The sequence below is a fragment of the Stegodyphus dumicola genome, chromosome 4 (assembly GCF_044657685.1).
Source record: "Stegodyphus dumicola isolate Sdum_Otavi_A_Nest chromosome 4, ASM4465768v1".
NCBI classification, from domain to species: domain Eukaryota; kingdom Metazoa; phylum Arthropoda; class Arachnida; order Araneae; family Eresidae; genus Stegodyphus; species Stegodyphus dumicola.
This window is the reverse complement of record NC_140771.1, coordinates 48,294,609-48,308,509: the sequence shown is the minus strand read 5'-3', so window position 1 is coordinate 48,308,509 and position 13,901 is coordinate 48,294,609. Positions and strand designations below refer to the sequence as shown.

At 32.8% G+C, this 13,901-nt stretch overlaps 1 protein-coding gene across 1 annotated transcript in view; it reads right to left on the bottom strand.

The window, feature by feature from the left end:
• Positions 1-13,901, bottom strand: part of LOC118202097 (U4/U6.U5 tri-snRNP-associated protein 1) — a 102,632-nt gene that overhangs the window by 75,059 nt on the left and 13,672 nt on the right. Inside the window, exons 4-5 of the mRNA XM_035374251.2 lie at positions 4,548-4,698; positions 3,799-3,904 (exon numbers count right to left, since the gene is read on the bottom strand). Coding sequence (XP_035230142.2) covers positions 3,799-3,904; positions 4,548-4,698 — 257 coding nt within the window. The remainder of the gene's footprint in view (positions 1-3,798; positions 3,905-4,547; positions 4,699-13,901) is intronic.

Here is a 13,901-nt window from a genome sequence, read left to right as displayed (position 1 = left end):
ACGTTTCCTTTTCATTTTAGAATTTTTGGGTCTAACTAAGGATTTCTGTTATTCTAAAAAACACCAAATGCATTTAGAATGTATAGAAGAAGTGACTAATTTTATTTGTTTAGATATTTTGTAAAACCGGGCTTTACCATAGATACAAAGCTGATGTGGCAGAATTTTTAGAACTTAGTGACACACTGAACAACAAAATCTAGAAATAGCAAAACTTTTAGAATTTAGAGCAGGCATTGAAAGCAGAATTTAGAAAGGCTCTAAGCAGCAGAATTTAGGATCCACAGAGATTGCATCAGGTGGAAAATGTCTAGTGCCAGCTATGTGTTGATGAATTAAGACATATTAGATGAATCTTTTAAATTGTAAATTTTCGATTTCTTTAATAATAAAAAAAATCTCTTTCTATAATGTCTGGCCATGTGATAAGATTAGAAGCTGTTTTGATATTTTCCATACTTGTGTCTATTGAGAAGTAGAGAAAATAAAGGGAAGATAAACATGTTATGAAAAAGATTCTAGTATCAGAAGTAAAACATTCAAATATTATGTTTTCATTGTTCTTCCTGACGTTCTCCAAAAGGCAAGAAATTCATAGCAAACTTTCTGTAAAATACATCCATTACGTGTTGATAGCATGGAGACATTTTTCATTTTGTCACATATTTCTCGAATCTTCTAGAATCGTGAGTCTATAAATCTTGCCTTCAAATCCTTCTAAACTTTCCAAGCTGCAATGTCTAAAATACTAGAGAAAAATTATACCTACCAATTCTGTAACAGCAAAAAGGAAGAAATACTTTTTTGGGGGAAAAAGGGGGAGAGAAAAAGTGTAAAATTAATTTTATAGAGAAAACTGATGCATATTCTGAGAATTTTGAATATTCTGAGACAGGAAAAATGCTTACTATGAAAAAATTAAAAAGAAGACATTTTTAATTAATTACATAGCTAATTTTGCTCTTGTTAAGAGATGTTTCATAAATTACGCTTTATAGCATTATGCCTTATTTTTCAGATTCATACTATTGTATAAGTTGCCAAAAATGAAACTTTAAAATATGACAGCGAAAAATAGAGATGCTTTATTTTAATGCCATTTTTTAAATATAATTTCAATATATTACCATTATTTAATGAAAATTATCAATGTTATGATGTTTTAAAAAAAATCGTCGAAAAATTCTCAGATCTCGGAATTAAAATTTTTCTATAGACACTGATCTTAAAATCGCCAAAATGTTGACAAGTTGCCAAATTTAGAAAACATTTAATAAAAGAATTCACATCCCCAAAAGCGAAAAGTTGTTTAAGATTTCTTTATTAGAAAAAATGAATTTTGAAATGCTTATGTTTCACTTCTTGCTTAGAAACTCGAGTATCCCATTATTTATATTAGAAATAGAAACAAATTATAACCCATTCAAAAGATAACCATATGTGTCAGTGAATCGCCAAAAATATTCCTCCAAAATGCTAATTCACACTCAAAATTGCAGTCATAAAAAGAGACAGAAATTTCAGATGATTAAAATTAAGGACCTTCTGCTGATTTTGGCCAAAATTATGGACTTTTAAGGACCAAAAATCGATTCCAAAAAATTTAAGGACTCTTAAGGACCGTACGAACCCTGACTTACTGGCAAAGAAGTTGACCTTTCTTCAACTGCTAAATTTAAGAGGTGACGGGTACACAATTCATAATTTGCAAATATGATTTTTTTTTAAGATGCTTTGCAACATCAGTCTTTAAAGCCTGCCATTCCTGGTGCATTTGAATAATTATCCTGAAGAACTGTACTTTCCCATGCCATATATTAAAACCTGTCGAATATCCTTCTAAAGTACGGACAGAAAGTAAACTACATTCAATTTCTGAAAACTCTCGATTAAAAAAAAAAAAAAAAGAAAAAAAGAAACAACTCGATACAGTTTTGCATTGGTATCCATCAGTAGAGAGGCAAAATGGAACTGTTTTAATGCAATCATAAACTGAATATTTATTTTTCATACCAATTTCTTGAAGCCATTTCTTCTACAGTTGCAGCCCTTTTTGTCCTTTTACATGAGTTCTTAGTGATTTTACTACCGGGATACATTTTTCTAAAACAGCTGCAGCATGATCCGATGCATTCAGTGGCAGGTTGTGTTCCAGTAAAAAGGTACAGAACAGGTATTCTGTATTAATAACTTTTTTGGTCCTTTGTTTCCACAGAAAATTTTAATTCCCCCCCCCCCCAAAATGCAACTCACCCTGTCTTGTGTACGCAAATGTTTAAGAGCATTGGCCCTTGCACCATGCAAAATCCAAAAAAATTGCAGTGACAAATGATACATATTGCAATAATACATTTCCTTGACAAAATAATAAAAGGAAAATTGTCTGTGTGCAGTTTTTGAAAAGTACATGAGTATTTTACATTTTTCACAAACATAACTAAGACAAAAAATTGCAGTTTCTTAAACTGTTTTCGAGAAGCATATGAAATACATTGCTTACTGGAGAGATGAATGAAATTAACAACCTCGATTTTGCTTTGTGCTCACTGGCTAATATATGTCAAATGACTTGCACTGGTGCTTGATTCTCATTAAAGAATTGGAATACGACATTTTTGGACACAGGTTTCGGACTCTTACACACAAAGCAGAAACGCACCATATCTTACTGATGAAACTACTTTGAATTTCTTTTATATGTATCGGGGGGGGGGGGGAAATAAAAAAAATAAGTGCTTTCAGATGCCAAAAATCACTTTTTTGGGTACAAATAACTGAGTATTCAGCCGAGCTATATAAAAATTGTGACAATTTTTTTAAAATAGCAAGTCGGAAGAAATATGTTTCAAATCGAGTTGGGTGGAGTATAGCCAGAAATCAGGAGACTTCCATTTCTGAGTTAGCAACATTGAAATGGGCAATGAACTATAACTGTATGATTCATAGTTTTTGAGATAAATGTGAAACAAAAGCATCATGTTATACGATGCAAGAAACTGTACTGTAAGAAAAAAAATTCCTTTTCTTTTTTATCTTTCTATTTCTTTTCTTCTTCTTCTTCTTTTTAATTATCTAGCTCATGATGTTTGTCATTATGGTAAAACCTTTGCCAACAATTTGTGTACGTAAAGCATTATCCTGTTGACTGTGAAGTTGTTGTGCTGCTGAATTACGTTTTTAGGTTTAGTTTCAACCCTCGACCATACTTTTCAAACTGACTTCCCCTAAAATTATTTTCTTTTTTACAAACAAATGTTACCAGTGAAAGATTGCATCCCTTAAAATATCCAGAAAGCTGCACCATCAGATCTTCAAGCAATATCATAAGATTTGTACAAGCCATTCCAGGCTTTGTTAGAAAGTACCACTCAGTGAATTCATGAAAAAGGGATTTTTTTTTTTTTAATATAAAAAAAGTAATAGCCAGGCCTTTCATATATTTTTCATTTTACAAATTTGTCTCCGTATTTAATTTCAGACTATGTTCTACTGTTCTACTGTCTCAAAAGTTCTTTACTGGTAGCATTTTTAGCATACAACTACCTTGAAAGTTCTATGCTAAAAAATGACTACGTAAAGATTCAATGTAAGTAGTTAAAACAAGAATCTGCTTAAATATTTAATGTTACAATTAGAATTTGAAGACATTTAATGCAATTTTTAAATATTAACTTCTTTTTAAAATAATAACATCAGCCTTCAATTAATAAATGAAATACATTGCACATGGTGTGTTGTGAAAAATATATAAAACTTCTGATATTTTGAATAATTATTTGGAAAAAAATTAAAACTTACTCTCTTTTCAGCTCTTTCTTTTTCTTGCAACATCTTCTGATGTTTAATAACCCAGGCAGCTGCTGATTCCTCCTCAGAATCAGAATCAGCGACCCCTTTTGTTTTTCTGTTAAAAATATAGAAATTAACTCCATTTGCTCATTCTATGAAAAGAAAAGGACTAAGCAGAAAAAATGAAATTTTTATCTGTAGATTACAAATTAATTTTATAATAAAATGTAGATTACAAATGTAGATTAAATTAAGATTAGATTAGATTAAGGTAAGATTAGATTAAGGTAATGTAGATTAAATTAAGGTAGATTAAAATGTAGATTACATTGTAATAAAATGTAGATTACAAAATTAATTTAATACATTAGATGCTTAGAAGGTGGCAACAATTTTAAAAGTTCAGCTATTGTTAATTTCCCAAGGTGCAGCAATTAGAGTTTTTAAAGTTTTATAAATAAATACTAGCTGAAAGATTTAACAATGACATAATTGACTCTCAATTTTGGCGACACTCTGCTTTGCCTCATGGCACCTTTTCATTACTTTTTGGTGGGGTGTAGATAATCAGAAAGTATCTCTCACATTAGTTTTTTTAAAAAGCTCAGACACATATACAGCTATACAAAGAAGTCAAATGCACATCTTCATTAATATTTTGATTTATTATTCTACTTATGTATATTACAGGTGCCTAAACTATATTTGAAGCAAAGTAAAAATATTTTCTTAATGGTAAAAAAAAGCAAAAAAATTACCTTAGTTTTTCTTCTATCAGTCTCTTCTCTTTTACGACTTTTAGTTTTTCCCGGAGAGCTTCTGATTTCTTAACTTCACTGATGTTTTCAGTTTTAACAAAAACTTCTGCAGGCTTACTAATTTCCTTATCGGCATTGTCCTGATCCAGACCTGAAACAGAATCATTTTATTAACAAAATAACGAATTTTGCACAAAAAAGCAACTAAGAGAGAGACATTAAGAGAAGTGCCAAATCCTATAAGATTGTATAGTAACTTGTATTTCCATAACTCACCCTTTTATACCATGACAAGCAGTCTCTGTACTAAACTGAATTTTGTGCCAAACAATTTTTTTTTTTATTTGATATTACTACAGTCAAAAGTCGTTAATCCGGACTCGTCGGGACTTCGGCAATTCCGGATTATAGATCATAAGTTTAAATCTCGTAAGATGGCATGCAGAAATTCTAAAATTAAAAATATGAAACCGTAATTTATGAAATAAAGAACAATTATGATCTAAAGGGTATCAAAATTTGCAAAAAGAAAAAGCTTAATGTTTATTTGTTTACTTTATTAAACATTTCTTTCAATGTAAGTTGTTTAAGTTTTGCTTCGTTTCATGTGATAATACTTTCTCTTTAATTCTATTAAACAGACATAATTTTCTTGTTCAGTTACAAAGTTCCGCTGTTCAAGTCCTATAATTGCTGTGTCAAGAACACCGACTAATTTGTCAATCGAAATTTTTTCGTTTTCAATAACCTCTGTCACTTTTCTTTGCTATCGGAAGCGAATTATAATGACGAGGAACTTGTTTTAAATCATATCAAAGACGGAGCATATCGAAATGAAATACTACATTTGGTAAGGAATTATAAGCCAAATAAAATAAAAACATCTGCGCTGAAGATAAGGATAGTGCTGACAGATCAACTTCCTATTCATTATGTGCCCGCCGCGGGCGTTCCTCCCGGCGAGCAGCATGAAATTGATAAACAGATTTCGGATTTCAAAACATACTTTCGCTTTAGATCCTTTACATATTAACAAATATATATCGGAAATTCTATTTGATATAATCGAAAGTTTAAGCTTACTTTTATAAAATTGCTCTTACAGTCTGCAAAAAATAATAAACCGGATCCAATTCGAAAATAGAGGAACAACGCAATCATCAACATTAACTGAAATAGATAATTAGATAATTTTAGCTTATACGTCCATTATACATAAAACGCGCACGCGAAAACGTATTCTGCACTTGCGCACACTCATATGCGCAGTCGTAAAAGGTCTTAAGCGCACGAGTAAACGCCTATGCGCATGTGTCAACGGGGCGCATGCGCAGAAAGTTTTTAGTTTTGAGGTCCGGATTATAGATCATTCTGAATTATGGGTGTCCGAATTAACGACTTTTGACTGTATATACAGAAAATCATGCAAGTTTTCATGTAATCAACATATGGATTCTGTCAAACCACCTTTTCTTGAAGCTTTATAGAAAAAGTTTTCTGATAATTTTTTAGTCCAAAGCACCAATTTGCCCTGGAGGACTATTAATTTCGTTTTGGCATTTTGCATCGAAAACTTTAAAAGGCAGTAGCACTTTTCAAATCGTTGCCACCATACATTATCGCCGTCTTACATATAAAGAAATTAAATAATGAAGAATCTGCATAAATATATGCATGTTTCTCGCATTGTTATAAAACAACAGTACCAAGAGCCATCAAAATTTGAGTAACGTAATCTTCCATAGAATATGGGCATGCTGAAGCCGTAATTTAAATTTGAAATTTGTTTTATTATCAATTTCAGATTTTGTAACACTTCAACGAATTTTTGATTACAAAACTAAATGATTTCAAAGTGAGCAATGGCAACACGTATGGGAAAATAAAAAACCCTTTTATCTCCAGCGCACGAGACTCTGTATCAGAAATCCTAAAGATATGCTCATTTTTAAAATTAATTTGTGATATTGCTGTTGAACTGAATTTTATAGTTTGAGTACATAGAACATGATATTTAATAAATAAAGGTAACACACAAAACGTTAAAAAAAGCCCCTTTGGACATAATTTAAAATCTGAAAACTTTCAGATTTTATTTTTATTTATTTATTTATTTCAGAGGAGAGAGAAGGGTCATCTTTTTAAGGATGAAATGAGAATTCATATAGGATATATCTGTTTTTCATACATAATTTTCTATGCAGAACTAGTTTGCATTTATAACATACAGTGCAGCAAAATTCACTGCAGCAACAAGATCATACTATAAGTAAACAATGCACTTTATTATTCTGCTTATCAGTTAGTAGTTACAGGAATATCTTTTATCAGGTAGTGCTTGAATATAGCCTCTATGAAAGGCACTGCACTGAAAACAAAGCTTTGGTCATAATTATCATCAAAAAACTTTATCTAAAGATACTGCAAGACTTTTTTCTTCCTTAATTACAGATGTTGCTTACCTTGTTAGGTTATTAATGTTTCTGTTCCACACAGATGTTTCTAGCTAACATGTATTTCCACAGAGAATTTTTCGTTTGATAACATCCCACGGTGACCTTACCTAACAAGGCTTTTGCTCATCCATATAAATTGAGATAAAAATACAAAATTAAGCATTAAAAAAAAAAAACTTCAAAGGAAAGGATTTATAGCCAAATCAGATTCTTTTCAGAACAGGGTATCCACTGGCAACAGTCAAAGATTTTTTCCAAGCCACTACGGGCAAGAACATTTTTCAAAAGGTGCGTTGCTGTCAATTTCACAAAGGAGCATATGATAAATAAAATTTATAATACAAGATGTAGAAATTAAAAATAAAACAAATATCATTTAAACTAACACTTCCTTACTACAAGGACCCTTAACACTTCTTTACTATAGTTAATCCCAAAGATGAATTGCTGAAAGACTAAGATCTGTCACAAAAGATAAATGGTAAAACATTATCAAGCATTTGCATCCTAAAGAAACAGCATACGTTCATTCACCATCATATTGCTTTTTTGTCAATGTTCCCCACTTCATGTTCATTTTTTTAAATCACACTTTTTTTTAATGTGATATTAAACAGTCTTTAGTTTTCCAAATAACGAAACAGATGCCCCCCCTTTTTAAGAATGAGATTTTTTTTTTTTTTTAAATCTAACAAACAAGTTTGGAAAATGGCTATGGCATGAAACCCTTTCGAGCAGCAATTTAAAAATGTTGCCAAAAGAGCAGTCTCTGGGTTGGAAATGGTTCAGCCACTCCAAAATATTATACATAACTGTTTTTAAGTTTTATGTACTTGAGGGGATGAAGTCAATCAAATAATGCATCTAAAATGAACTTTTAAAATGTGTGAAAATAGAACGTCTGATTCAAAAAAATAAATAAATAAATAAAATAACTGCAAAGTTGCATAATAAAAAACGATAAGACATGGCTCAACATCACTTCAGATCACACGCTGAAGAAAAATGGAGAATATACAGTGGTGGCCAAAATTGTGGACACTTTTGGAAATTTTTATGTTTTTGAACTTTGTATGCTTATAGAAAATGTTACGTTTTGCAAAATGCAAACTTGTACATATCATATTAAAGAGAATTTATTACTGAATTCAATACAAAACACAAAATTCAATTATTTGCAATACAAAAAAAGTTATATGTACTTTAATATAAATAAAAAACACAGTTATGAAGTGGTTTGTTCTGAGAACCAATCAAATGTTAGTAACTGCCAGTAGAAGCTGACATCATGTTTACACTTGAAATAGTTCATTGTTTTGCTTTGTTCTGTAGAAGAAGGACCTGTTTCTTATACACTACAATTTACAAGTAGGAATATTTGTAAAAATTTTTAATATTTAGTCAAGAAGCAATGACAACAAATAAAAGAGTAGACTGGACACCTAGAAAGAGATGTAATATTATTGTCTTACGAGAAAGTGGTCTTTCCTATGCTGAAATTGCAAGACAGGTGGGTGGTTCAGTGACTACATCTGGAGTCCGAAAGTTTTGTTTACGATATCAGGAGACAAATTCAATAAAAAACAAAGAAGGAAAAGGCCGAAAAAGGTGCACCACATCTATTGATGACAGAAGAATAAAAAGACTATGTCTCCAAGATAGAAAAATGTCATCAGCGGCCATCAGAAGTAATCTGAATGATGTTGGTGTTTCTGTCAGTGCAAGAACAATTAGCAGAAGATTAACAGATGTTGGACTGAGAGATAGAATTCCACGAAAAAAGCCTTATCTTAATTTTCAGCAACGAAAAAAAAGACTACAGTAGGCAAAGGAACACATTAATTGGACAGATGATCAGTGGTCACAAGTTATATGGAGTGATGAAACTAAGATATCATTATTCGGTAGTGATGGGCGAAAATATGTAAGACGTAGAATAGGAGAAGAGCTACATCCTGACTGCATTCAAGCAACTGTGAAGAACCCAGTTAGTGTTATAATTTCGTCATGCATGTCAGCAGATGATATTGGTCGCCTTCATGTCATTGATGGGACACTGAATGCCAGAAAATACATTGACACTATTCTAGAATCAAAACTTCTACCTTCCATCAGAGATCTCGTTCCCAACAATGCTTCATTTATTTTTCAGCAGGACTCTGCTCCTTGCCACACCGCCAAAATATCAAAAGAGTAGTTTCATACAAAGAGCATTAAATTGTTGTCATGGTCAGGAAACAGTCCTGACCTCAATCCTATCGAAAACTCTTGTCCGAATGAGGCGCCCATCAAATAAAAGGGAACTAATTGAGGCTATAATTGTTTCCTGGCATCATGTAATAACGAAAGAAGAGCTTAAAACTCTTGTCAGCTCAATGAAATGTCGATGTGAAGCTGTAACGAAAAATAAAGGGTACCCTACTAAGTACTGTTAACTCACTGAAATCATCACTATCTAATGTATATCGATAACTATTATCGTTTAACTTTTTTTTTATTGCAAATAATTGAATTTTGTATTGAATTCAGTAATAAATTCTCTTTAAAATGATATATAAAAGTTTGCATTTTGTGAAACGTAACGTTTTGTATAAGCATACAAAGTTCAAAAACATAAAAATTTCCAAAAGAGTCCGCAATTTTGGCCACCACTGTATATATAATAATAACAAATATATCATGTGGAGCAAACACTTCAGAAAGAACATTTATTACTGAATTATTGAAACAATTTTGGAAATACAGTGATGCCTCAATTCAAGAATTTAATTCATTCCTGAAGGCTGTTCATCAACTGAAATGTTTATAAACTGAAGCAGCTTTCTCCATACGAATTAATGTAAAAATGAATTAATTTGTTCCTGGACTGTAGATGACTGCTTACCTAACAACAGTATATTGTGTATAAGTTAATAGCTCAAAACCTACAGAAATCAGTAAATATATCACTGATTTCTGTAGGTTTTGAGCTATGAACTTATACACAATGTACTGTTGTTAGGTAAGCAGTCATCTACAGTCCAGGAACAAATAGTATCAGTAATATTAAATAAGAATGATAAACCCAATATTAACAGGTAAAATACACAAAAACTTAATTTAATTTTACTGCAAATGTACTAAGAAAAGTGGACGACATAAGTGGAAAATGATTAAAATGTTATTCTTTGAATTTGGAATTCCCTTCTACAAAAATACCTTTAGGAGGCATCTTTTTTATCTTTTCTTTGCCTCTAAATGCCATTCAACTCTTCTTGAGACTCCTTGCAGTTCTGTTTCAGTAAAATTTGTTCAATGTGATTTGTTGTTTCCCTATCTCAAAATGTTTCTTCATTGATTTTTTTCTATGTAACTTATTTGATAATAACTTAATTCTTTCTCTAATTCAATAATTTAATATCTACAGATAAACATTTATTTCTTAATTTTCTAATTTAATTTTATCACCCACCATTAATTTTTAATTGAAATTATTTTACAGCATTATAGTAATGATATCATAGCAGCAGCACATCCAGTAACCTCATTCTTTTCCTCCATAATAGCTTAACAATAATTATTCTTAATTTTTATTTTATAACAATTGTTAAAATTTTTTAACTATAAAAAGCATAATTTAATAAGAAACATCAGCTTTATTTAGCACTTATTTTTTTATGATAAATAAATATCAACAGAACATTTTTACTCTTATATTACTAACACGCACAAATATTAATTTTTCTTAAATTTTATTTTTCTTATACTAAATCATTTTTGTAATAGTTTCACACATTTCATATTTTTTCAATAAAGTTCACAAAATATGAAACAAAGAAACCCCAAAAAACATCAGTAGTTCATTGGACAATCAATCTAAAATACTCACTAACACAGTAACACACAACCTATACAATACAACTATTTTGAATTCAATTGTAGAGTCCGATACTAATTCCATAAGTTCTCAGGGAATATCCACAGATGGTTCTTTGAGTAATCAAACAAATACAGTCATGAAGATTTCAGAATTGGCAGCCCTCTGAGGATAGAAATATTTTGGGGAAAAAAAAATCTGGAGAATATTAACTCTGTGAAGGAGAACATCATGAATTATCGCTCCTCATCACCGCATAAAACTTAACCAGCATGTGACAATTTTTCAACCATATGAAGAAAACAACTGATAACTTTTGAGTCATTCGCGAGATTCAGTTGAAACTTCGCGGCTGAATGCGGGCATGTTGGGAATTTATTCGAGCATGCACACTCATATTGTTGTTGCGCATTTTTCACTGAAAATGTTAAAATACAGTGTTTCTTAGCATATATTCATCATCAAGGCCTGACTGCATTCGAACAATAACAGCCTGATTGTGGCTCAAGGAAAATTTGCAACCAAATACAAGCTGAAGACAACTTGGTCATGTGTTATGACAATCAAAAGTCTGATTAAAAAGTTGAGAAAACTGGTAGTATTTGTGATGACAGTGTTGGCAATGTTGGTTATCCAGCAAAAGTGAAAATGCCTGATATATCAAGAAAATATAAACTGTGTTTCATAATAGCCCAAGGATATCGATCAGTCAAGCTTCACGACAGGTCGGAATCAACCAACCAGAAATTGTGACAAGTTGTTGTTCAATAGCTGCAGCAACCATAAAAAATTCAAATTCATCAGATATCGAACAACATTTGTGTTTTAGCAAAACTATTGCTCCGATATCGACAATAGTGTTGGCAGAATACAAATGCTGTTGACAAGCAAGAATTTGGTGTGAATATGATTTGGTTTAGCGACAAAGCCCACTTCCATTTGGATGGGTACATCAATAAACAGAACTATGCCACCCAACTGGGATAGTGGTTACCAACTCTGATTGCCGTACCGATGGGGCTGGGTTTAAATCCCGGAAAAGGCATGGATGTTTTAAATGTATAGTATCTGTGCAGCAAGGAACTCTACATATGCAGCGGGACGAAAATCCTCTTGACAAGGCTGGTGGTAGGAGAAGAGGGGTGGAAGATCCTCAGACCCCTCCCCCTAGTATTTTTGTTCTCCATCAAAATTGGGGGTACAACTAAGGAAAGTTGTACCATCACCTGTATGGTGCTCAAGGCTCTTGCCAACAATGAATGCAATGTTGCACTTCTTGCAACGATGAATTTTGTGAGCTTGTTTTGATGTTGCTGTCAGACAAGTGAGATAAGTCACAAAATATACACAAACACAAATGTTGTATTTGGGGGACTGAAATATTTGGTGTACAATGTCACATCACAGAATAATCAGTGAGATATTCACAAGGTGTACAGTGACTGCTAAACGAAATGTCATTCTCTTAGCCAAGGTGACACAGATTTCAAAAAGACATGGTTCATGCAGAATGGGGCATGACCCCACTGGATCGAGAGAGTGTTTGAAGTCCTTAAAGAGCACTTTTAAGAGTGTATTTTGCTTATGAAGTACCCAGAGGTCTCTGAATGGGAAATGCTTGGCCATCATATTCTCCTGATCTCAACCCTCGTGACTTAATTTTGTAAGGCAGTATAAAAAACAAAGTTAATGAAAATAACCCCAAACCCATTGCTGAGCTCAACAGGCATTCCAAAGGTCATCGAAAGCATCCATGTTTTGATACTTCAACGAGTTTTGCAGAATTTAGCTCTTTGTCTGTGCCACATCATACCTATTGATGGCAAGCATATTGAACATGCCATAAACTAAACCCGAATATCTAGTTACTTTGCAGATTTCAATAAAATTTTTAACTCGACAGTTTCTGAACATTTTTTTTTTTTTTTTATTTCAAATAACTCAATAACTGTCGTCCTACATGACATATACTACGAGGGCTATCCAGAAAGTAGATTACGTTTTGGAATAAAAAAATAAACAAAGTATAGGAAACAAATTTTATTATATACAGATGAAAGCCACACTCAAATACTACTTTTCTACATAGTCACCATACAAATTAAGGCATTTATCGTAGCGATGTACGAGCTTGGAAATTCCTTCGTCGAAAAATTCGGCCGCCTGCGCCTTCAACCACTTCGTTACCTCTTCTTGCAGCTGTGCGTCGTCATCAAAACGCTGCATAGCCAGCCACTTCTTCATTGCTGGGAATAGGTGGAAGTCGCTCGGTGCCAGGTCGGGACTGTACGGCGGATGAGGAAACAACTCCCACTTAAAAGATTCAAGAACTTTACGAGTGACATTTGCCGTGTGGGGCCGGGCGTTGTCGTGAATCAACAAGATCTTAGAGCTCAACATTCCTCTGCGCTTGTTTTGAATTGCTCTTCTGAGTTTTTGGAGAGTTTGGCAATACCTTTGAGAGTTTATTGTAGTGCCTCTTTCCAGGAAGTCCACCAAAATTACACCTTTTCTGTCCCAAAAAACAGTCGCCATCATCTTCCTTGCTGACATTGTTTGCATGCATTTCTTGGGTTTTTGGGGAGAACTTGTGTGCCCCCACTGCATTGATTGCAATTTCGTTTCACAGTTCACATGTTTCACCCATGTTTCGTCACCAGTAACGATGCGATCGAGTAAAGAGTCACCATCCTTATGGTAAGCGTCCAAAAAGTTCAACGCTGCAGCCATTCGCTGATTTTTGTGGTCCTCTGTCAAGATTTTTGGAATCCATCTTGCACAAAACTTGTGGTAACCAAGCTTTTCGCTGATGATTTCGTGCAACAAACTTTGCGAAATTTGTGGAAAACTCAAAGAAAGTTCCGTTATTGTGAAATTTCGATTTTCACGGACTTTAGCATCGACTTTTTCGAGAAGTTCGGCGGTCACTATGCTGGGTCTCCCACTTCGATCTTCGTCGTGAACATTGGTTCGGCCATTTTGAAATCTTATGACCCACTGACGCACTCCACCTTCAGTGATAATGTTGTCCCCATACACTTC